Source organism: Onychostoma macrolepis, chromosome 21 (genome assembly GCF_012432095.1).
Source record: "Onychostoma macrolepis isolate SWU-2019 chromosome 21, ASM1243209v1, whole genome shotgun sequence".
NCBI classification, from domain to species: Eukaryota; Metazoa; Chordata; class Actinopteri; order Cypriniformes; family Cyprinidae; genus Onychostoma; species Onychostoma macrolepis.
In genome coordinates, this window is record NC_081175.1 from 3,594,411 (window position 1) to 3,619,272 (window position 24,862).

The 24,862-nt window shown below is 37.6% G+C and overlaps 1 protein-coding gene across 1 annotated transcript in view; it reads right to left on the bottom strand.

Moving 5' to 3' along the window:
- gabra3 (gamma-aminobutyric acid type A receptor subunit alpha3) overlaps nucleotides 1-24,862 on the bottom strand; it is a 212,813-nt gene that overhangs the window by 39,760 nt on the left and 148,191 nt on the right. The window contains exons 6-8 of the mRNA XM_058759002.1: nucleotides 21,955-22,037; nucleotides 16,989-17,132; nucleotides 3,092-3,244 (exon numbers count right to left, since the gene is read on the bottom strand). Of these exons, the coding sequence (XP_058614985.1) occupies nucleotides 3,092-3,244; nucleotides 16,989-17,132; nucleotides 21,955-22,037 (380 nt within the window). The remainder of the gene's footprint in view (nucleotides 1-3,091; nucleotides 3,245-16,988; nucleotides 17,133-21,954; nucleotides 22,038-24,862) is intronic.

The following is a 24,862-nucleotide window of genomic DNA, read 5'->3' on the forward strand; positions in this document are numbered from 1 at the left end:
AAACTCATTTACGCACAATAAATAACAGAGCATCATATCTATACACATTTTCCCCAAAACTTTCTCGTTTTCTTAAAACAAGCCCCAAATCAAATCAAATAAATAACGCAAATAAAATAAATCTCTTCATATAAACAAAATAAGGCTGAAATAACAATATCTGCGCTCTTTCCATTTAAAATTAGAGGCAACCACTGCATTTTAATCATGATCCAAACAAAGATGCTGCATACATGCAACATGAGCAGTTTTTCATCTAAATTAGATTGTATAATTTCGAAATTTGAAGCAAAAACAGAATGGTCTGACTTCAGTTTTGTGAAACTATACGTAAAAAAAAAAAAAAAAATGAAACATAAACAGCAGACTGTCAGACTTGTGTTCCTGTCTTGTGTTGTGGTTTTCTGTCTCATGTACTCCCCTTGACTTAGTTCTCCCTTGTGTTTACTTATGCCCATATTTGGTTATGTTCCTGTTCCTGTCCTCATTGATTCATTATGAGTTAATTAGTCTCCACCTGTGTTTGTTTAATTATCTCGTTTAGTTTGAGTATTTAAGCCTTGTGTTTTCCTGTGTCTAGCGTCTGGTATTGAACGTTGATGTTGTGCTTCATGTGAGTCTCTGCCTGTCTTGTGTTACCCCGTTTTGGATTGTTTCTTAAAGACTGTTTACTTTGAGTTTATCCACGTCTCTTCATTCCTCGTCTTGTCACAGTAGGCAACTGTGACAGAATACCAGACCAATACAGTAAGCGGCACCCCTTCTCCCTGTTTTGTTTTCGTTTGTTTTTGAAAGTCTTTTTCTTTTCTTTTCCCCGCGGCATGGAAGTCGCCATTCGTTTTTCCGCCCTAGCCTGCAGAGATCTCCCCTTTGTGGAGTAAGTGTGGGAATTCTGCGGGGTCACCGCGAGTACTGCGAGTCCGCCAGCCGCTCATCAGTCAAGTCTATCGGCCGTTCGTCAGTCAAGCCCGCCGGTCGTTCATCAGTCAAGCCTGCCGGCCGCGGCTCAATCCAGCCTGCTGGCTGCACCGAATTTAAGCCCGCCGGCTGCTGCTCACTCAAGCCCGCCGGCCACTCTGTTATTAAGCACACCAGCCGCTGTACCCCTAAGCCCTCAGCTGACAGCTGCTGTCATCCTCACCCATAACCAAAGAAGGAATCTGAGGAAGAAAGGGTTGTTCGCTCCAGTGTTGGCTCCAGCCCCAGAGTTTGCTCCAGTGCAGGCTCCAGCCTCTGACCAGAGTCCAGTCATGTCCTCTAAAGCCGTGCTTATAAGTCGGTTATAAGCGGTTCCTGAGTCTAACCCTGAGAGGGCCCCTGACTCCACGTCCAGCCCAAGGAGTCTGTTGTGCTCACGTTAGGCCCAGAGAGGGCTTCAGATTCCGAGTCTAGCCCAGAGAGGGCTCCAGTTCCTGAGTTTACCCAAGAGAGAGCTCCAGTCCCCAAATCCAGCCCAAAGATGGCTACTGTTCCCTCGTCTTCCCAGAGAGGGCCTCTAGACCTGAGATTCTCCCCAAGTATTCCGGGCCGTTAGCCAAGCCCATGGAGGCTGCTCGGCCATGGCCCCCTGGACTGCATGCTCCGCCATGGCCTCCCGGAACAGGTCCCCTCCCCGTTGGAAGTGTTAAGGTGGGGAGGGGGGAGTTAATGTCAGACGTGTGTTGTGGTTTTCAGTCTCATGTACTCCCCTTGACTTAGTTCTCCCTCGTGTTTCCTTATGCCCATATTTGGTTATGTTCCTGTTCCTGTCCTCATTGTTTCATTATGAGTTAATTAGTCTCCACTTGTGTTTGAGTATTTAAGCCCTGTGTTTTCCCGTGTCTAGCGTCCGGTATTGAACGTCAATGTTGTGCTTTATGTGAGTCTCTGCCTGTCTTGTGTTACTTGTGTTTTGGATTGTTTATTAAAGACTGTTTACTTTGAGTTCCTCCTTGTCTTGTCACAGTAGACAACTGTGACACAGACGAGCTGAATGAGATGCAGATTCACTCTCTGCTAGCAGGTGGCACTTAAAGCGTTTCCTTGGATTCCACTGTAAACAAAGCAGCGCTGCACTTATGAACTTTAATAGGCATTATACAGAGGTAAGATGAAAAGAAAAAAAATACCATCTAAACTTTTCTAAAGACAGTAAGTTCCCCTCAGACATACATTCATATAAACTCCTACCTCTAATTGAATTGTGATTAGTTTAGCATCGTCACATTCTTGAATCGATTTTCAGCCAGCTCGCGGTGAATTGTTACATTCCAAGTGATTCAGGAAAATAAAAAAAATAAAACTAAAACATCTTTGAATCATATTCAGAGTGCAATTTGAAAAATAATGTGATTTAAAATACGATATCTTTTGCTGTGGTTCTGTGTAATTTTCAGAACAGTGGTGCATGAAATGCTGGTGCACTCTATCAGGAATGGTTTGTGAGAAGTTTCAGAAATTCATTTATTCTGTAGCTGATTGCAGAAACTTTCTCATCAGTAATATCCTCCGCAGTAATGCTGGCAGAATGAACCCTGCTTTGCACCTGATGCTCTGGTCCTCGATAAAAAGCAAACCGCAGATGAAGTCAGACACCATGCCAACGCTGATGTGAGCTCAATAAGCTAAAATCACTTAACTTCAGCTGGCTTAAAGATCCTGTGCGAATAGGCTGCTGAAGGAGATACAGCTGCAATGCTCTTGTGTTTATCTTTTCCTTTTCTGTCCTGTCAGCATTACTTTTTTTTTATTAATTTTTTTTTTTTACTTCATTTGACTCCAGGTTTAGGTCCATCTAATCTGTAATTAATTAGGTGCTTGTGTGGTGGCTGTGGTAATTACACCATTTCAAAACAGAATCCATCACTCCACTCTGAAAACTTTCACACAGAATACAAACTTTTCAAATAATCCCTGGTGTTCTTGTTTACGGAATGCTTCCTGTTGTTTCATAATGGCAGATAAAAACAAAAACATCTCTACAAATATAAGGCACAGCATGTTTTGATGTAGTCTCAGAATGTAAACAGCAGCTCTACACTGGACGTATTATTTGTCGGATTACTCGCAAAGCACATCTGTGCATTAGTAAACAAACGGAAGAAAAGCTCACCAAAGACGGTACGTGCTGGAACGGACTCCCGGTTCAACCAGAAGGAGACCTGAGACAGAATGACGGTCATTATGCAGGGGAGATACGTCTGGATCACGAAATAGCCAATTTTCCGTTTCAAATGGAAATACGTTGTCATCACCACATATTCTCCTATATAAGAAATGAGAAAAGAGAAGACAGAGACTGTAAGAAGGATGAATTATTGATGAGACAACACATAGACTAAAATATTCAGAATTTTATTCATGGACGATCATGCAGGAAGAGCAACTGCGATATAGGAGGTGGGGGTCTTGTGTTGGAGAAGAGATTTAACTGATTGCTTCTCGTTGATCACAGCGCCAACGACTGAGGATTCAAGTGTTTTCCCAGCATGGCTGGGGCAGATTGGATGTTCTAACCTTAACAGTGGGATGTAAGTGACAGACAATTGCTCAATCTGATAGCCCTACTATGTTATTCTCTCTGAAGGTCTGACAGAGCATGAGGGGCTGTAATTATGTCTTTAAAATCAGAGGTCAGATGGCCAATTTACACTGCTAAAGTCATTTAATTTTGGTTCAGAATTGTGTACATTTCCATAAAAATCAAAAGAAAGGAAATCATATTATTCAGTGGCTGGTCTATCATAGATCAGGAGAAGTAGGAGACTCATGCAAAAGTCTACATTTTCTCTCCATTACTTCTTTGCTACAGCATAGATTCAGATATGGTACAATTGGTTGCAGCAAATTCTATTCTAGCACAAAGCCCCATGGCCATGTCGATAACAGTTTAGTATAGGGACCAATTCTCACTATCAGCTAGTTGCTTATTAGCATGCCTATTAATAACATATTGGTTGTTTTTTAGTATTATAAAGCACATATTCTGCATTACCATATTCTACATCCATAATCCTACCCAATACCTAAACTTAACAACTACCTTGCAAACTATTAATAACAGCAAATTAGTATGAATGAATGAATGAGGCATTTATATAGTGCTTTTTTAATGTGTATTGCAATACACCCAAAGCGCTTTACAATCATGTGGGGGGTCTCTCCTCAACCACCACCAGTGTGCAGCATCCACTTGGATGATGCGACGGCAGCCACAGGACAACGGCGCCAGTGCACTCACCACACACCAGCTACAGGTGGAGAGGAGAGAGAGATAGAGCCAATCAAGTGGATGGGGATTATTGGGAAGCCATGATTGACAAGGGCCAGTGGAGGGAATCTGGCCAGGACACCGGGGTTACACCCCTACTCTTTACGATGAGTGTCATGGGATTTTTAATGACCACAGAGAGTCAGGACCTCGGTTTAACGTCTCATCCGAAAGACGGTGCTTTTTTACAGTATAGTGTCCCCGTCACTATACTGGGGCGTTAGGACCCACATAGACTGCAGGGTAAGCACCCCCTGCTGGCCTCACTAACACCTCTTCCAAAAGCAACCTAGTTTTCCCAGGAGGTCTCCCATCCAGGTACTGACCAGGCTCAGCCCTGCTTAGCTTCCATGGGCAACCGGTCTTGGGCTGCAGGGTGATATGGCAGAGAATAATTAGTAGTTTATTGAGGCAAAAGTTGTAGTGAATAGTTTGTTAATAGTGAGAATTGGACCTTAAAATAAAGTGTGACCGCCATGTCATATTATTATTAAACCTTTTATGAGCACACTGTATAGTATAGAAATATTCTAGAATTCATCAATAATGTAAGTTAGGTAATATGCAGTGTATAATGTGACAGCTGTAGCCTGTATTACTGTTACATCTTTTGATCCATCAACAAAGCTGATTTGAAATGTCCGTGAAATCTCCATGTCTGAAACATTTTGGGAGCACATGGTAACTGGTGAATGTTTGGACAAACAGTGGTCACTCCTTGAACTTTCAAATATTCTCAAGCAGCATCATCATCATCGTCATTATCATTACCACTACCACCAATATCATCTTCATCAATGATAAGTAATGATAAGACATTCACAAAAAGACATTCATGATTTTTTGGACAATGTGCAAAATTATCTTCCATCCATGAGTAATATTCACTGCTATGTTATCTTACAGTATGTCAAATGCTAACGAGTCGTTAAGACTTTTCATTTCATACTCAGCTGTTGCAATGGTCCATGCTGATTTTTGTATTAATAATGATTTAGTAACTTGCATTTGTGGGTCTCTTTTTGTCTTTTGATTTGCACCCATGCTATACTTATTGAAGTTTTATTTTGATTTAAGGTGCATATATTAAGAATGGTTGGTGGGCCCCTCCCTCATTAAAATTTTGTAGCAGGCATCTTCTTTAAAGAAAGAAGAGCGGTTACACGAGATGGAATGAAAACATAAGATCTGGTTTTGACAGAATGGCAAAAGAAGAATTTTGAAGCTGTGCTTGTGAAAACACAACCCGAATTCCGGAAATGTTGGGACGTTTTTTAAATTTTAATAAAATGAAAACTAAAAGACTTTCAAATCACATGAGCAAATATTTTATTCACAATAGAACATGGAGAACACACTAAATGTTTAAAGGCGCCATAGAATTCATTGATAAAATATTTTAAATTATTCTCTGATATCTACATAGAAGGTACATGGCTTAGATAAGGGCAAAAATTCTCCAGAAACGGTTTTACATGTCCATTTACAACCCTAGGATTTGTCCCTAGAATGAAATGGTCTGTTATTACCTTATTTGGAAGGGTCATGAATAATAATGTTGAGCTCTGCTCTGATTGGCTGTTTTACAGTGCGGCTTATTTCAGTAGCTCACACAGCAGGAAGGAAACGCAGGGAAAATATATATTTCAATACTTTCTCGCGCAGTTATATTGTTGGGTAATTATCCTGTAAATAAAATGCGGGCATCAGGGAGCTGCTATTAATATACAGGGCATTGAAACTGCTTTCGAATGCACGATCACTTTTTAATTTCACCTTCACTTTTGAGATTCGCGATCACACATACTCTGTTTATACTATGGAGCGGCAGTACTTACCACACATTTGACAAGATCAGGGGCCTGTACCATGATGGTGGATGAACAAATTCAGAGTTATAGGATTAGTTTTTAGTTGACACAACCAAACCACTCCAATCTGGCTGTATTGGTACCATGATGCTGATCATCAGCTTTCTTTGTCAACTCAGGCTTTGATCCTGAGTTTGTTGAGCGACATCAGTGGCGAGCAGCCAATCACAACATATAGTAAGTGTGATTGTTAAAGGTTAAGAGATTAAAGAATATTAGAAATTTGAACGCATTTACTCTGAAGAAAGTACTTGTCCATGAAAGGGGACAAATAAATGAAATTATCTTTCTCTATTAGTGCAGTCACAAGTGAAACTTGTGAAGTTAGTTTATATAGTTGATAATATATAGACTCAAACATGGGAGGTCACATGTAGCCATTTTTAAAGCGTTATCTATTGATTCTACCACTTATTTATATTACATATGATCATATATTAATATTCATTTAAAATAAATGCTTTATAATAATTGTTAAACTAAACGTGCTTGTGTGTAATTGATTAATAATAATATAAATCATATTATAATTATATAAATTGTAATAAGAATTAAAGCCAGACAATTTTGTTTAATTTTGTTAAGGTACTTTATAATGACCTTTAATTTGTAGGAAGATAAACTGGGGGAGTGACTTTTTTTTTTTGTGTGTCAGACATGTGTCACTTTGCTCACATCTGATTGGTCCAATTTCAGTTCTCTAACCCAGAACATAACCTGCCCTGAAGCAGGTTAGCTGTGCAGTGTAAGCCAAGCCACTTTCATGGTACCTAAAACCCAGGATTGGTGCAAACTAAACTGAAACTTACCTGGTTAGCCAGTTAAACCGGCTTCATGGTACAGGCCCCAGATGCTTGTCAGAGGTGCTCAGGATCTGTAAATCATTCGCCATCATCCTCAGTCATCTCTCCTTACTCTGTTTATGTGGTAAGTGAAATCTTATGTACTGTAATGTAACAGGCTACTGCTAGCAAGGAGATAACCATGTCCCTTTAGTGGCTCGTGCTATTTTATTAGAACGCGTTTATTTGCTTTCCGTGCCTTTCTGAATACAGACACCAACCCATCCCTGCACATTACATCCCCTGCACAGCCTGGAACACAGGGGCGGCATTTCCGTATGGCAGACGCCATACCCTAGCCCAGTCAGGTGTGCCATGGAAAATTATCTAAACTTCATATCTCTATAATATTTAGTTATTATCATTTTAAATCAGTGCCATTGGTCTTCCTTATGTCTGTTCGAGGGTTTTACAAATATTTAACCAATGAAAGCAATTAAAAGAGCTTTTCAGTAAAACTTCGTAGCCAAGTGTATTAAACAAGAAGAAAAACTAAGCGCCCATATAGCTACAATAAATGTTATAACCTGTAAATTGATGAAAGTGCGATGCACTCATATACAGCCGTTCTAAAGACAGACAAAACGCAGATCTCATTCGCTGGTCAAAAACCTTCTTAACTCCATTTGAGCTTGATTTTTTAAATGTATTTTTATTTTTTTTATAATTTTGCTAAGTGCGAGTGTCTGATAAAACCACAATACTGACTCTGATGATGCAGTGTTTAATTACTGAAAAAATTTTTTTTAACTTAAACTTAAAATTAAACGAATTTTTCAGTGCTTCAGTGTGCCGTGGGATTTGTATTTATTTGATATTTATGTTGGGGGCGTAACTATTAGTGATCCCGACTGTAACGTCACAGTCGGTGTTATGTTCTGATTCGCCTATTTTTCATTGGTCTTTTGCATTCCCGAGATTTACATAAGGAGGAGGAAACAATGGTGTTTGAGGCTCACTGTATGTCATTTCTATGTACAGAACTGTTATTATTTAACCAAGGTAAATACAGTTTTCCATTCTATGGTACCTTTAAACGGAGAAATTTTACACTTATCCACTAAATGAGCTCATTTCAAATTTGATGCCCGCTACAGGACTCAAAGTTGGCACGGGGCAATAAAGGTCTGAAAAAAAATAAATTTTGAAAAGATTCAGCTGGGAGAACATCTAGCAACTAATTAAGTTAATTGACATCAGGTCTGTAACATGATTAGCTATAAAAGGGATGTCTTAGAGAGGCAGAGTCTCTCAGAAGTAAAGATGGGCAGAGGCTTTCCAATCTGTGAAAGTGCGTAAAAAGATTGTGGAATACTTTTAAAAACAACGTTCCTCAACGTAAAAAGATTCAGAGAAACTGGAGAAATCTCTGTGTGTAAGGGACAAGGCCACAGACCTTTGTTGGATGCCCGTGGTCTTTGGGCCCTCAGACGACACTGCATCACTCATCGGCATGATTCTGTCATTGACATTTCTAAATGGACCCAGGAATACTTCCAGAAACCACTGTCAGTAAACACAATCCGCTGTGCCATCTTCAGATGCCAACTAAAGCTCTATCATGCAAAAAGGAAGCCATATGTGAACATGGTCCAGAAGCGCCGTCATGTCCTGTGGGCCAAGGCTCATTTAAAATGGACCGTTTCAAAGTGGAAAAGTGTTCTATGGTCAGACGAGTCCAAATTTGACATTCTTGTTGGAAATCACGGACGCGGTGTTCTCCGGGCTAAAGAGAAGGGAGACGTTCCAGCATGTTATCAGAGTTCAGCATCACTGATGGTATGGGGGTGCATAAGTGCATACGGTATGGGCAGCTTGCATGTTTTAGAAGTCACTATGAATGCTGAAAGGTATATAAAGATTTTAGATGTCCTATAATACCTAGATGTGTAAATATAGCATATAGTGATATGGACTGTATTTGTTCATTATCAGTCCTCATTCTAGAAAAGAAAACCCCTGGCATTCTGTAAAGTATATTCTTTTAAGAATTGTAAAAACAGAATTGTAATTTTTAGGTACATAAAATATTCCTTGAACAAGACCTGAGGTTGAAATTCTAATCTCTGTGGGAAAAGCAATTTTCGACTGAGTTAGCATTCTCTCCCTGCACTGGGAGGCAGAGCAGAGGACAATTAAAATGACAAAATGAAAAATAAACAGATGCTTCTGGTGCTTTAAAAACAAACACTGGAACATTTGTCTTTTCCATTTCAGCTGAGGGGGGACAGTAAAATAGGTGTCTCATCTGGAAGCAAGTTGATACAAACCCTTTCTCCAGCACTGACAAACAACCAGAGCTTGTTTTGAACATCTTAATAGCGACACACCAATTTGTGTGTGGGGTCCTGGTATTCCTTACATTATGGGGACCAAATGTCCCCATAGGGATAGTGATCACAAATTTTAATCTTGTGGGGAATTTATTCATTTATGATCCTCATGAGGAAAGCAGCTTGTAAATCATGCAGAATATTTTAAAAGCCTAAAAGTGCCTTGTATGAGGGGTAGGTTTAGGCTAAGGGGATAGATAATACAGTTTGTACAGTATAAAAACCACATGCCTATGGAATGTCCCCATAAAACGTCTGTCAGATTCTCAAATTCTGAAAACCCTGTGTTCTGTTCCACTCTGCTGCTCTCCATCCAGCTGTTTTTGAATGCAAGAATGCATTCTGTAGGAATGGCAAAACATGCTTGCAATTAGGTGGTATTTCAAGCTTGAATTGCTCAGAAGAAAGGCAAATCCTTATTAAGGAATTTTACATACGAATGAGGAAGCATGATCAAATGCATTATTATATATATATATATATACTGTAATTAAACACTAAATTAATGTGTTAAATGGGCAGCTCAAATATATTCATAAATATAATTGTTGCTATATTTTTAAGCAGTCTTTACACAAATAAGCTGCATCTGATGCAACAAGGTCTTTAAATACATTATATATATATTTATATAGTATACAACAATCTCAATTGCAATCACAAAAAAGCCCAATAAAATAGTCCTACAAATAGAGCTATAAATAACCCTAACCCTAAGTTAATATATAATTCACTATACAGGTGTATCTCAATAAATTAGAATGTCGTGGAAAAGTTCACTTATTTCAGTAATTCAACTCAAATTGTGTATTAAATTCAGTGCACACAGACTGAAGTAGTTTAAGTCTTTGGTTATTTTAATTGTGATGATTTTGGCTCACCTTTAACAAAAACCCACCAATTCACTATCTCAACAAATTAGAATACTTCATAAGACCAATAAAAATAAATAAAAATAAAAAATAAAAAAAAACATTTTTAGTGAATTATTGGCCTTCTGGAAAGTATGTTCATTTACTGTATATGTACTTAATACTTGGTAGGGGCTCCTTTTGCTTTAATTACTGCCTTAATTCGGCGTGGCATGGAGGTGATCAGTTTGTGGCACTGCTGAGGTGGTATGGAAGCCCAGGTTTCTTTGACAGTGGCCTTCAGCTCATCTGCATTTTTTGGTCTCTTGTTTCTCATTTTCCTCTTGACAATACCCCATAGATTGTCTATGGGGTTCAGGTCTGGTGAGTTTGCTGGCCAGTCAAGCACAACAACACCATGGTCATTTAACCAACTTTTGGTGCTTTTGGCAGTGTGGGCAGGTGCCAATTCCTGCTGGAAAATGAAATCAACATCTTCAAAAAGCTAGTCAGCCGAAGGAAGCATGAAGTGCTCCAAAATTTCTTGGTAAACAGGTGCAGTGACTTTGGTTTTCAAAAAACACAATGGACCAACACCAGCAGATGACATTGCACCCCAAATCATCACAGACTGTGGAAACTTAACACTGGACTTCAAGCAACTTGGGCTATGAGCTTCTCCACCCTTCCTCCAGACTCTAGGAACTTGGTTTCCAACTGAAATACAAAACTTGCTCTCATCTGAAAAGAGGACTTTGGATCACTGGGCAACAGTCCAGTTCTTCTTCTCCTTAGCCCAGGTAAGACACCTCTGACGTTGTCTGTGGTTCAGGAGTGGCTTAACAAGAGGAATACAACTGTAGCCAAATTCCTTGGCATGTCTGTGTGTGGTGGCTCTTGATGCCTTGACCCCAGCCTCAGTCCATTCCTTGTGAAGTTCACCCGAATTCTTGAATCGATTTTGCTTGACAATCCTCATAAGGCTGCGGTTCTCTCGGCTGGTTGTGCATCTTTTTCTTCCACACTTTTTCCTTCCACTCAACTTTCTGTTAACATGCTTGGATACAGCACTCTGTGAACAGCCATCTTCTTTGGCAGTTAATGTTTGTGGCTTACCCCCTTGTGAAGGGTGCCAATGATTGTCTTCTGGACAACTGTCAGATCAGCAGTCTTCCCCATGATCGTGTAGCCTAGTGAACCAAACTGAGAGACCATTTTGAAGGCTCAGGAAACCTTTGCAGGTGTTTTGAGTTGATTAGCTGATTGGCATGTGATTAATCATGATTAATCATTAATCATGATTAATCACAAATTTAAAACACTAGGATTTACCTGTAAATGTGTTGAAATAAAGAAATACATGACAAACTAGTTTAAGGAAACAGAACCTTTCACACTTCCGCCAGGTATGAGACATAATCCTTATTTTTCTTTTATCATTATTCTTTTGTTTTTATTTAGCCATTATCAGCCTTTTTACTGGCAATAAAACGTTTACCAAGCCACATCGCTTCAATCCCAGTATACATTTACCCAACTATTATCAAAAATATTTCTAAATAAATGCAACAAAACATTTTCTTACAACCTTACATGAAGTATTATGACAAAATGCATTATGAAGAAGAATTGGACCTGTTCTGCAGGTGCATTAGAGCTAATATTAGCATCATGCTTCATAAGACAATGTATGAGATTAATAGTGCACTTTTACTCAGAACTCACTTCAAACCACCATCGAGTGTTTGTAATAACTTCCTTTTACCATCACATGTGGAATTTGGTCGTTTACTGTTGTTAAAATATGCTATTTATAGTTTTTTATATAGATGTACACATTCAACTACAGAAAATCACATACAAATATCCTATCATAATCATGTGTTTATTATCTTATATAATCTACAGTGGCTGTTGTCAAGTTTATTTCTGCTGTGTAAAAACCTTAACATGTATGCTCTGGCTGAAACTCACATTGTTTGTGATGTTACAACCGCCTCTCCGTTCTTAAGTTGCCAGGGATACATTCCAAGTATTATACACATTAGTAAAAGGATCTATTTTAATTTTTATTTGTCTATAACACCGTATTGACCTGAATATAAAACAATGTTTTTCTCTTGGAAATACATCTGAAAAAACCTTGGTCGTCTTATATTCGGGGTCTAGACTTTGACATGTCAGTTATACACCCACAACAATAGGTGGCGCCAAAAACGCTTAAAACGAGTGTGCCATGAAATATGCAATGTAATGTGTGCTGTAAAGATCACGAGTGAAAACAAAAGAAAAAGAAAAAGAAAAGCTTACAGCTGCATGAGTCATGACTGTCATGTTAGCCTGATGGGACCAAACTTCCTCTGTAAGTGATTTTAAAACATAAGACAGTGCCCAGATTTGAAGACTACAATAAGATTTCACTTCTACTGATAATAAAATTTTGGTAGGCTACTAATTTTAGCAAAAAATGTGTTTTACAGAGAGAGAAAAAAAAACAAAAAAACAATATTTGGTTTTCAAAAAGCCTTTTTCCAAAAGGTACATCTGGAAAAAGGGGGGTCGTCTTATATTCGGTACAATACGGTACACTTTGGGCGGCCGTGGTACATTATAAAAGTAGCCCAAAAAACCGCAATCTGCGGCTCTGTAATTTTTCCCACGACTGTATTTTCAAAATAGCCCACTTGCTGTGACCATGGCAACACTGGTGCTGTACCCTCATCACACAATGATAGATAACCTTCCGTGCTGCGATGACGGGAAGAAGTTGGGGTCAAACCTTATCAAACGATTAATTTGCGTTAAAAAATTATTAACACGTTAACATTTTTAGATTAATAACATGCGTTTATGCGTTAACATTGACACCCCTAAAAAAATAAATAAATTATATATATATATATATATATATATATATATATATATATATATATACACACACACACACACACACACACAGAGACACAGGATGCGAGTTGACTTATTACAAATGTAAGGCATCTTTTCTGCTCAACTTTAATGCTACATTAGTATTTCTGTCTTTACTGAAGAAAGCAGTAGTCTTGGAATGAATGTATTGTCTATTTAGGATTAATTGCTTCTTACTTTAACAACCCACTGAAGCTGCCAGTCTGCCAATGTTCATTTTTATTTAAATAATTTTGTTTTATTCATAGGTTTTGTCTTTCGATGATAATGTATTTTACACTCATATTCATTAATTTAGTCAGATTTATCTGACTAAAATTCTGACTTTTATTTTTCATTTTTGCTATTTTTATACATTGCATGGAACCGTGTTATTTCACTGGAGCTCAAGCCCCCAGTCCTTTCATGGGTTTGAAATGTTGATTAACCCCTTGCTTGTGATTTGTGAGGCCCAAGAGGCAACAGATGCAGGAACTACATCACGGGGATGGCAAAAAGCAGTTTATATTTTTCCCTGTCTGCCAATTTTAACAAAGTATCAGTCATGCAACAATTATTCACATATTCCTAGAAATGAACACACGGGCAAGAATTAGCTCTTGATTCAGACTTTGGTCCTACTTTATATTAGGTGGTCTTAACTACTAAGTACTTATATTTAAATTAATCAATTGATACAATGAACTTATTGTGTACATACATGTTTTTACACACAGTGTCGTGCACAAGGGTGGGGCCAGGGGGGCTCGAGCCCCTGCCCCTTTGAGGTCCGACGGTAAAGTGCCCTTTGCGGTCCGGTGCCCCTAGTCTGCGATTTCTGCCGAGAGTAGGGGTGTTCGATATGACGAGTTTTGATCGTGGACTATAAAAATGTCTCGATTTGCTTTTTTGAAGAAATATCGTAGTATCGTACTTCAGCGCGCATTCTATCAGCTGCAGTTCTGGCGCCGCCGTCTCTATACTGTACAAGGCCACATACATTCAGATCAGTGTTAACTCAGCGGTGGAGTTACTCTCACGGGACACTGCACTTATTCGCAGTCACCAAAAGTACATTATCTGCATCTGCTTCAAAGACTTACTGGTTAAACGTTTCACTCAGTGTTCTGTTCTGACAAGCGCCTTTTCTGAGCACATACACCCAAAGCGCATGCTCTAAAAAGCCCGTCAAACAGCGCCTGATTACTGAACTAAGTTATGTTTTGTGCTACTGTCAAAACACACAAGGTTTCTGTATAGACTCAGTTGGTTATGTCTAAAATGAAGGTAAACAGCCGAGAGAAACGCATGCGTGCCTGTATATTAGATGCGTGCAGGTCTTAAAGGGACAGTAGCCTACATGCTGCCGACTGTATTTAAAGGGATAGTTCACCCTAAAATTGTAATTTTGTCATTATTTACTCACTCACATGTTGTCCCAAACCTGTATTAATTTCTTTGTTGGGCTGAACACAAAATAAGATATTCTGAAGAATGTGGGTAACCAAACAGTTGCTGGTTCACATTGACTTTAACAGTAGGAAAAAAAAATACTATGGAAGTCACTGTAGACCAGCAACTGTTTGGTTTTCCACATTCTTCAAAATAGCATTTAGTTTCAGCAGAAGAAACTCGTTTAGGTTTAAAACAACTTTTGAGTGAGTAAATGAAGGTATAAAAATCAAACACTAGCCTATTTTAATTTTGAGGTGAATTATTCCTTTAATGTTAATAAAACACAAAGAGAAAAATCACTCACTACTCTTGACTGAAAAACTTTAATACAGTTGCTTTAATAGGAATCAATCTATATAGTGTTTTATTTTTATATTTGTTCATTCAATTTCTTGAATGCTCCTGCTAAATACACCTATTGTAGACTACCTGAAAATAAAACACTGTTTATTTTATTTGTATATTATGTGTATTTGTAATGTGTATCTTTGCTCTCATTTTTTAATAACAAAGATAAAATGATGACAACAATTTTTATCTTCATCCACTTTGGCCTAAATATCCGCCATACTTTTGAATATTTTGTTACCTTGAAAGGCTTTGTCTTTATAATAGGGAAATTAGTTTGGCTGTAATGCTCAAACAGCTTGCAAAATAGAAAATCCAACATGACAAAGAATTGTGATAATATTGTGAATCATGATAAATAAATAAAACAATTGTGATATTTTTGCCATATCGCCCACCCCTAGCTGAGGGGGACCAAACCCATAACCCTCATAACCCCCCAACCCCATTTTGCCCCTGCCCCTCCGGAGGTCTGTGCACGCCACTGCTTATACAGTAATAAAAAATACCTGGATGTAATTACAACTGTAATTATTTTCTGTAATTACATTTATAATTGCACTGTGTTGACCCATCCCTTACACCTTAACCAACCATGAAACTTACCCATACCACCAAACCTGCCCTTAACCTTACCCATATCCCACCTCAATAGCAGCAAAAGTGTTTTGCAATACAATATGAACACAAAAGTGCATTGTAGTTAAGTCCACCTAATATAAAGTGGGACCCAGACTTTTGCTGGGAGGGAAATATAGAGTCTGGACTTCTATGAACTATATAATACCTTTTGGATTAAAGCATAATCATTTATGACCAATTTCTCTTTCACTGGCTGTAGAGGTAGTACACCACAAATAATGTGGACTTGAGGTCAATTTCATCTCTCATTTTGACATCTGCACATCGTCTTATTGAGCACACACACCTTTCTTGTGCACTCATACTTGTTTGAGTCCTTCCTGCTTCACAGAGGCTGTATGACCCCAATAACTGTGACAGAATGCAATCGATAAGCTAGGTGCTTGCAAAGCAGGTTAGATAAATTACTTTACAAACAGACAAAATGGAATTTGTAAGTGTATGTTGAAGCTGGAAGAAAGGAGAAAAGCATGTGGGAAGCAAGCAAAATTAATTAATTCAGGCTGTCAGCTGCAAAAGAGAGATTTCATAAAGAGAAGGTTATGTATAGAAGAGTGTTACAGACTCGTGCATATAAATAAACTGTTAAAGAGCAAGAGAGGTTTTCATTATACAGCATGAATCTGTAGCTATGCCTCAAATACTGATAAACAAAGGAATGCAGATGTGGTCCCACTTTATATTTGGTGGCCTTAACTACTATGTACTTACATTAAAATTAATCATTTGATACAATGCACTTATTGTGAACATACATGTTTTTACATTGTACTTGCATATTTAAAAATGCCTATATGTAATTCCATCTGTAATTCCATTTATAATTACACTGTTGACCCATCCCTCACACCTTAACCCACACTTAAACCTACCCATACCACCAAACCTGTCCCTAACCTTAAATATATCTCATCATCTCAACATATCTCTCAAGCAAAAGTGTTTTGAAATACAATATGAACACAATAAGTACATTGTACTTATTTTTTGATGTAAGTACATAGTAGTTAAGGCCACCTAATATAAAGTGTGACCGCAGATGTTTTTCATATATTTCAAGGATACCTTTTAAAAGGCAGACTGCAGCATTCAGTGTAAATACACGGGATTTGGTGGTGTATAAAATGGAAAATAAGCTAGATATTGACAATTACCATAATATGTACTGTGATACATATGCTGTGACTCAGTATAAATGCAATCAATATATCAATTCTTGTTATTGAATCTCAGTCTGTTTGCTTGTTTCACTTTTGCCTGGTCCAACATGTCATAGAAACAGCTCTGAAAATGCTGACTTCAGTAACTGATTATGCACTCTTTATTGTCATTGACAATAAAGATAATGTGATATACATACATTTTCCACATTGCGGATTAATAGTAAATAATGCATTATAGCTATAAATAATAGAAATGCAATGGGAATTATGCAATGATTAAAAAAAATGTAAAACAATGTTATATTTTCACTTCTCAAAAGTACTTGCCTGTACTGGAGCTGATGGTCTCTTTGCCAATGACATGGCCCAACAGGTCATACTGGTTGAGTCTAGAGCCATCAGGAGCCACAGAAACAGATTTCTCATCATCTGCTGTCCAGATGTAGACAACCTCGTTGTTGGTGTAGGCATCTTAGAAAGACAAACCACAGCAGTACTGGTTTATTCTGACCAAACTTTGAATTGCTGACCAAATGCTGAAGTGTGGTGACGGTAGTGCACATAATGCAATACTTCTAGACTGACTGGCTAGTTCACCTAGCAGTAAATATTAGGTTTGCCCTTTGCAACCTTATATTTAGATTTAATTTCATGTCGGCATTCTTTATGCAGCCTTTATAAAAATGAATACTTTTGATTAAATAGTTTTAGCAACCATTTACAATACCAGTACGTGAATAATCATGGAATAATACCTAAATTAAAAATTACGGTCCCACTTTATATTAGGTGGCCTTAACTACTATGTATTTACATTCAAATTAATTATTTGGTACAATGCACTTATTGTGTACATACATGTTTTTACATTGTACTTATATTTTTAAAAATACCTATATGTAGTTTTACATCTGTAATTAATATATGTAATTACATTTATAATTACACTGTTGACCCTTACCTTACAACTTAACCCACCCTTAAACCTACCCATACCACCAAACCTGTCCCTAACCTTACCCGTATCCCACCTCAATAGCAGCAATAGTGTTTTGCAGTACAGTATGAACACAAAACGTATATTGTACTTACATCAAAAAATAAGTACATAGTAGTTAAGGCCACCTAATATAAAGTGGGACCAAAATTACTTTAATATGTACTAATGATAAGTTAAGGCATGTACTAATCAAGAACTAACCTTAACTATGACACAAGTCATATGCGTGCCATTCATGTGTGAATAACGACCCCCTTCATTAATTAGCACTCTGGGATAAGTTTTCACACATGAATACAGACTGAAAATCGGTCACACTTTATATTAGGTACTATGTACTTGCATCAAAAAATAAGTACAATGTACTTATTGTGGCTATATTGTATTGCAAAACACTTTTGCAACTATTGAGGTGGGATACGGGTAAGGCTAGGGAGGGGTTTGGTGGTATGGGTAGATTTAAGGGTGGGTTAAGTTGTAAGGTACGGGTCAACAGTGTAATTATAAATGTAATTACATAAATTAATTACAGATGTAAAACTACATATAGGTATTTTTAAAAATATAAGTACAATGTAAAAACATGTATGTACACAATAAGTGCATTGTACCAAATGATTAATTTAAAATGTAAGTACACAGTAGTTAAGGCCACCTAATATAAAGTGGGACCTGCATGCAAATCTATCCCTCGCAGCCTCATTTTCATCTGTGAGAAATTCTAAATGGTGTCTAACCTGACTAAGTTCAATAATAGTGATGGAACATGTCCACCTACACAATCTTGATCATACTACGAATAAGGAAATCAATATAATGTAGCCAAAGCTCATTTATGATGAGAAATGATTACCTCCTGAGTTTTTTGTTCATTTGTCATGTGACAGACGCAATGAATAAATCGTTCATGAATGACCCACCACTAAATTTATTTATTTATTTTTATTTATTTATTTTTTACGTCAAACAAGGCTATAGTTATTTGTTTATTAACTGTTCACCTTCCTAAGGGCTGTTAGCATCCATATGCCATATACATATATTAACATATTTGGTTACACTTTATTTTAAGGTGTCCTTGTTACAGTGTAATTATATGTTTACTGAGTAATATTAATTAACATCATGTACTTACTCTATGGTTAGGGTTAGGACTAGGTTTTGGCTTAGGGTTACTTGCATGTAATTATGCATAATTAATTGTTATTATAATAGTAAGGAACATGTGTAAAAAGGACACCTTAAAATAAAACATTACTACACACTTTTGATTGGAGGACATGTCCAAACTAAACAAACAAACAAAGAACTCAGCTAAGAGGTTTAAACAATTAGGTGGCCAAACCAATATTTGTATTTATTTTGGCTAGTATTTCTCTGCAGTCAAAGTGTAGTGTATAAATAAGTTATTTTACAACCTATTTTACAAAATATTATGCAAACTAAAAGTGTATAGATTTAACCAATTCAAAATGCACTGTGCAATTTGAATGCAAAGACATTTTACTGGTCCTCTGAGACAATCCTATTTCCATTAATTTAAAATTCATACTTTAGAACAAAACCGAACTCATGATAAAATAGGGGGCAGTAAAATGAATAAATGCATCTCAGTGAGGGCAACTGGAATGCAACTTTAATAAAAGCTGACTAACCATGGGTCAACTGCTCCCTCTGATTAGCAGCTTCCTTGAATCTAATGTATATAACGGGGAAATGTAACACGAGACTTATCGTGTTTGAATACACAAGGATGAACTTTGCAAAAGAGCATGAAAAACAATTATCTTGGGGTCCATACACAGAAACAAACAACACACATACACAGACAGACACATGTGCGCCCACACGACTCTGAGCAAGTGAGCGGGAGAAAAGCTGGCAGGCTTAACACTAGAAACATAATTCACACAGCAGGCAGAGGTTTGCTAATTAAATTTTGATGGCCACAGAGAAACGTTATTGTTTTATTCTGTTGGAAGGTCATTAATCAAAAGCTAAACACATCAGGTTTAATGCCACTTCATCCATTATGAATAGTAATTGATAATGAAGTGCATTTTTCCTTGTTTAAATAAATATTTAAATTGTACGACTGGCATCAGTCCTTATTTAGCCTTATTTAGAAATGGCTATAGGCTGGAAAGGTCAATGGTGTCAAAGACTTTCAGCACATTACAAGAAAAGTCTTAAATTTAGTGCCTGGGCTAAAACTCAATTAATAAGGGGATGGGAGTGAAAGAAAGAATAGAACATGAGAGGATGAATTAGAAGCAATTCAAATTGGACTGGAGAAGGAAATATTTCATTGAATATCGCTTTCTAACACTGTTTTTATGTGAATGACCTTGCTATAATTTGATTAACAGTCCAATAATAGTTTCAAAGTCTCAGTAGAATCTTCCCTGTGTTATATTACTGCACAAAACACATGCACACCTCAAATGGTTGTTTATTGTAAAATGAGCATGTAAAATGAGCAGCTGGTTAACGAGGGAATGAGGAGCTTGTGTGTCTTTTAGATCTCTACTCTGTTGGCCATTATGCATTAGCCTCAATTATAAATCATCATGGCTGGCAGTCATATAAAAGCTGGACACTCGTTCTGCTGGTGTGAAATGAACCTTTTACCTGTTTACCAGACCAAATAATGGAAAAGAAATAAGAAGAAGAAAAATAGAATACAGCTGAGAATCAAGATGATTTTTTTATGCCGTTCGTGTTAATGGTCCTTGAATGTCTGCATTCTTTTGCCAGTGCAGGCAGAATACCAAACTACAAGCAAAATAAATCGTGCAATGCTTAAAAAAAAAAGTGTCTTTCTATTGATGTTTGTGCACACAACTAAATTGTGCCTTATTCATGAACAAATTACTTTTATGAGCATATTCTTTTTATGAATTTAACAAAATGATATAATGTGAGTCTAAAACATACTAATTACTAATATAAGAGTGGTACTAGAAACATTGGTTGCCACGACTGACCAATTAGAATCTAGTATTCCAGAGTGATGCATAATAATTATGCTTATAGGGCACTTCTAACACTGTAATACCTAAGTCAGTGGATATTTTGACAGTTAACAGATTAATTAGCACCACAAAATCACAGTGTATGTGACAAAAAAAAAATAATAAATGTTTGAACTATTCATTATATCATGTTTAATACAGTATAGCTGAAGATGTGCTCAGCTTGCTTTAAAAGAGATTAAACAAGCTCTTATTAATATTAATGATAACATTTCTCCAGCAATGCAAAAACAATATCAACCCAAATGAACACTTTTCTACCATTTCTCAGATCTTTAAACAGAAGTGGGAAAATGTGCCTTGAAACATGACAAATATAACAACGAGACAAACGGACAGACAACTTTGTAATTGCAATATAAGGCGCTTTTGATTTTATGTTTAACAAAGCAAATGAGCGGGTTGATTGGGGGATTGAGGGAACAGTGCTTATAATCGACTGTTGTTAACAAAGCCACTAATTATGCAGCCCACTGTACGATGTCTTGCTAAAAAGCCAATTCTTTGCTGTCTTTCTGCCGCATGAATCACAGATCCAATGAGGGGTCACCATTCTGCGCCTGTCAAAAAGAGGTATTATGGGGGGAAAGGCACTACTGAAAATGTATGAGCAGAGGACTTTTGTTTTATTGCCCAGTGGGATGTTTTATTCATAAAGGTGTGACTGCTGCGTCATGGTGACCTTTGGTGTCATTGGCTGGGCTATTAATCTAAGGCTCTGCACAGGAGGGGAATTACGAAACATGTTTGTTTGTTTTAGGACTGGTGACTCCACACAGGAAAAACAAGGTCCATATTTTTTGGTCTGCCTTTGGGGTTTTATGTTGTATTCTATCGACAATGCTGACTTGGATAGATAGTTGTTTATTGTAAGGAGCAAACGCAGATGGGTAATAAGCGTCAAGTGTGACATTATGTGCCATTCTGAGTTGTGGAGAAAGACACTGTTTTATTGGGTTCTCTGAGCTGTGTCTAGAAGATAAGCTGCTAAGAATTTTCTGATCTGGACTGTCTTTAAGACAAACAAGAGTCTGTCTGCAGTCACAGGCAGTTAGATGCTCAACCTGCACCCACCTAATCCAGTTCAGTATGTTACACGGATTTCGATGTCAAGCTCATGACCGAGCTAACTGTGCAGGGTACATGTGCGCAAGGCAACGTGTATGCCAATATACTTATAAAATACTCCAGAGAATCTGAGCAGCTGTCAGTTACGCAATCTAGAACAATTAAATGATGGCAACAGAGAATTACTTACAGCTTCCGAACTTCAGAGGGCAGGCATGGGCATCCATAGGAAAATCCTCCAGATGCATAGGACACTCAGCATGGATGGTTAATCTATGTAGAGAAGAACAGACAGAGAGCTTTCAAGTCAGCATGATAGAGTATTTGCAACTCATTTTACTTTTGTAATGTGATCTACTTAAAAGTGAAACAAGATATTCAACAAGAAATGATTTGATTGGATCTATCGGGAACTGACTGGATCATGAATAGTGGGTGTTACAGTACAAACTAGAACAGAGCCCGACTTGACCGTGAGTTTGCATACATGCCAAGTCAAGTCAAATTTATTTATTTAGCACTTGTCACATTACACATTGTTTCTAAGCAGCTTTACATAAAATCGTGATATTAATGTTTTGTGATATCTTAATATCTTCATCCTACAGCTGGGAGATATAGTAGTTTACAATTTTGCAAAGACACAAGCAATCAGGCAGATGAGATTTGCTATATGATAATTATACTCTATGTATGCAAATACTTATATAATGTAGTTCATTTGCATATGTGCAATAGATTTCATTGTACTCAAAATCATCTTAAAATTCATTGAGTCTCTTGTCCATGCCATATCCATTTTGGCTCTCCATGAGCTGGAACTTGAACACGGGTCGCCCGAGGAGCTACTGCACCATATGTCTGCAATCAGCCCACAAGGTTATGACTCTGCTAGACAATCATGTTCTAAGCAGAATTCCAAGTCTAGAAAGTGACAGAATTTTAATGTGCATAAAAAATAAATAATAAAATAAAACACAGTAATCAGGCCACTAACACCAAACAATGAGCATACATCCCTTCTCTACAGCATACACACACATACCATTGCTACCGCATCTTTTTTAAAGAAATAGTTGACCCAAAAATGAAGAGCCTGTCGTCATTTACTCAACCTTAAGTTGTTCTAAACCTGTATGCGTTTCTTTCTTTCTGAGCACAAAAGAAGATAGTTTGGCACACTGAAATACAGAGGGAAAACATAGAAAAGGAAAAAAAAATAATAATTAAACAACACTGTGTCGTCAGCGTTGGTATTGTATCAGACACTTGACATTATATGAAAATCAAGCTCAAATGGAGTTAACAATGTTTTTGACCAGCGAATGACGGAGATGGAGTGTTTTGTCTGTCATGAGATCAGCTGTAACTGTTATCCGAGGCAGCAAGTGCATTGCATTATATGCTTTCTTCAACTTTTACAGGTTATATAACGTTGATTGTAGCTATGCCACTTAGTTTTTCTTGTTGTTTAATACACTTGGTCAAAATCTCAAATGAAGCGCTTATGCACAGGATATTTAAAACGTACAAAAGTATTGGCTAGACGGCAAATAACCTACTACTTCTCCACTCTAACATTAGCCTTTACAGACATAGTGTTTGAGTAAAGAAAACGCTGTACTATTCAAACATCAATTATTTATTTACCCTTGCATTGTGAAAAAGCGGAGATCTGTCTCCTCCAGGCTGTGCGCGGCGTGTCAATCTGAATGGAGGCGGGGTGAAGTTACGAGGTTTCGCCGAGAGCTTGATGATCCAATGGCGTTAGGAATTTTTACTGACAAGCTCTTTTTAATGCTTATCATTGGTTAAATATTTTTAAAACCCTCTGATTTAAAATAATAATAACAAATTATAATAGAGATATGAAGTTTGGATAATTTTTCACAGCACACCTGACTGCTATACTCTGCCATACAGAAATGCCGCTCCTGGTTGCATTATCTTCAACAGTAGTTTAACAAGCCAAACAATGCCTGTAGAGCAGCTACAGTATTCAACTATAAATAGCTGTTCAGCTAATGGCTAAATCCTGTGGCCTAGATAATGTCAGCCAAACAGGAAAGTCTGAGACTTTAAGCATTTAAATTTAATTACAAAGAATTCAAAAAACATTTCTTTGAAATAATGCGAACTGATAAATTGTTCTCAATAAGACCACAAACGTTGCAATAATAAAGAACTGCTGCATCAAACACTCAATTATCAATTTCATTTAATCCACTGAAGAATCTCGGGTCGTAATTCACACTTAAGAAAGAAGACAGGGAAGAAAAATCGAACGGAGCACGAATGTTAATCTCGCACTAAGATGAATGAATAAAGGATAACTGCTTAAAACAGATTCTTTAACTGTGATGAAACATTCAAAAGCTAGTGGGAAATGTCCTGTGTGTGTACTGTACACAGCATGAGCCATTGCTTGAAATTAGCTGAGTCACAAGCAGACAGCTTGAATGGCGTCGGATAAATTGACCTATAAATAGATCCCTGAAGCTTTTAATTAGTGAGTATCAAGGCCTGATCCATTAAGGTGAGTCAAAGTCATCTCTCAGACAGTTTAATGGCTGCGAGGTGCTTCTTGTTCACGTCTGTGGAGAACCACAGGTGGTAGTGTAATTCATTCTGTTCCTCTCTCTTCAGATTGATGTAGCATCGTCTGAATTTGCTTTGTTCCTCCGTGACTTTCTCCAAGGCCGTGGCTGTGAAACCGGAGGCAGAATTTGTGCCCGTCATGTCGGACAATCTACAGCTCTCAAAAGGATGTGACATATTTTTCTAGAAGAGGACAGTAAGAAGAGCATGTGTCTGTGCATTGCTGTATGTAATCTACCGAATGCCAGAGGGGATGAGTGTGTAAAACAGAAAAGGTCACTACATTAGAAGTGTTGCAAGCTTTAAACAAGGCAGTCCACGAGTGTGAACGTGTGCAAGAAAATCTCAGTGTTTGTTTCTATTTTACATCCTCAAACCTCTAGCGTTTGTATACCGTATCATTACAGAGTGTGACGGGAAGCTAGCGTTACAGCTTTAATTCAGTGTGCACATGTGTGCCTATGGTCACGTAGCTCAGCTGGCTTGTCAGTGCGCATGCA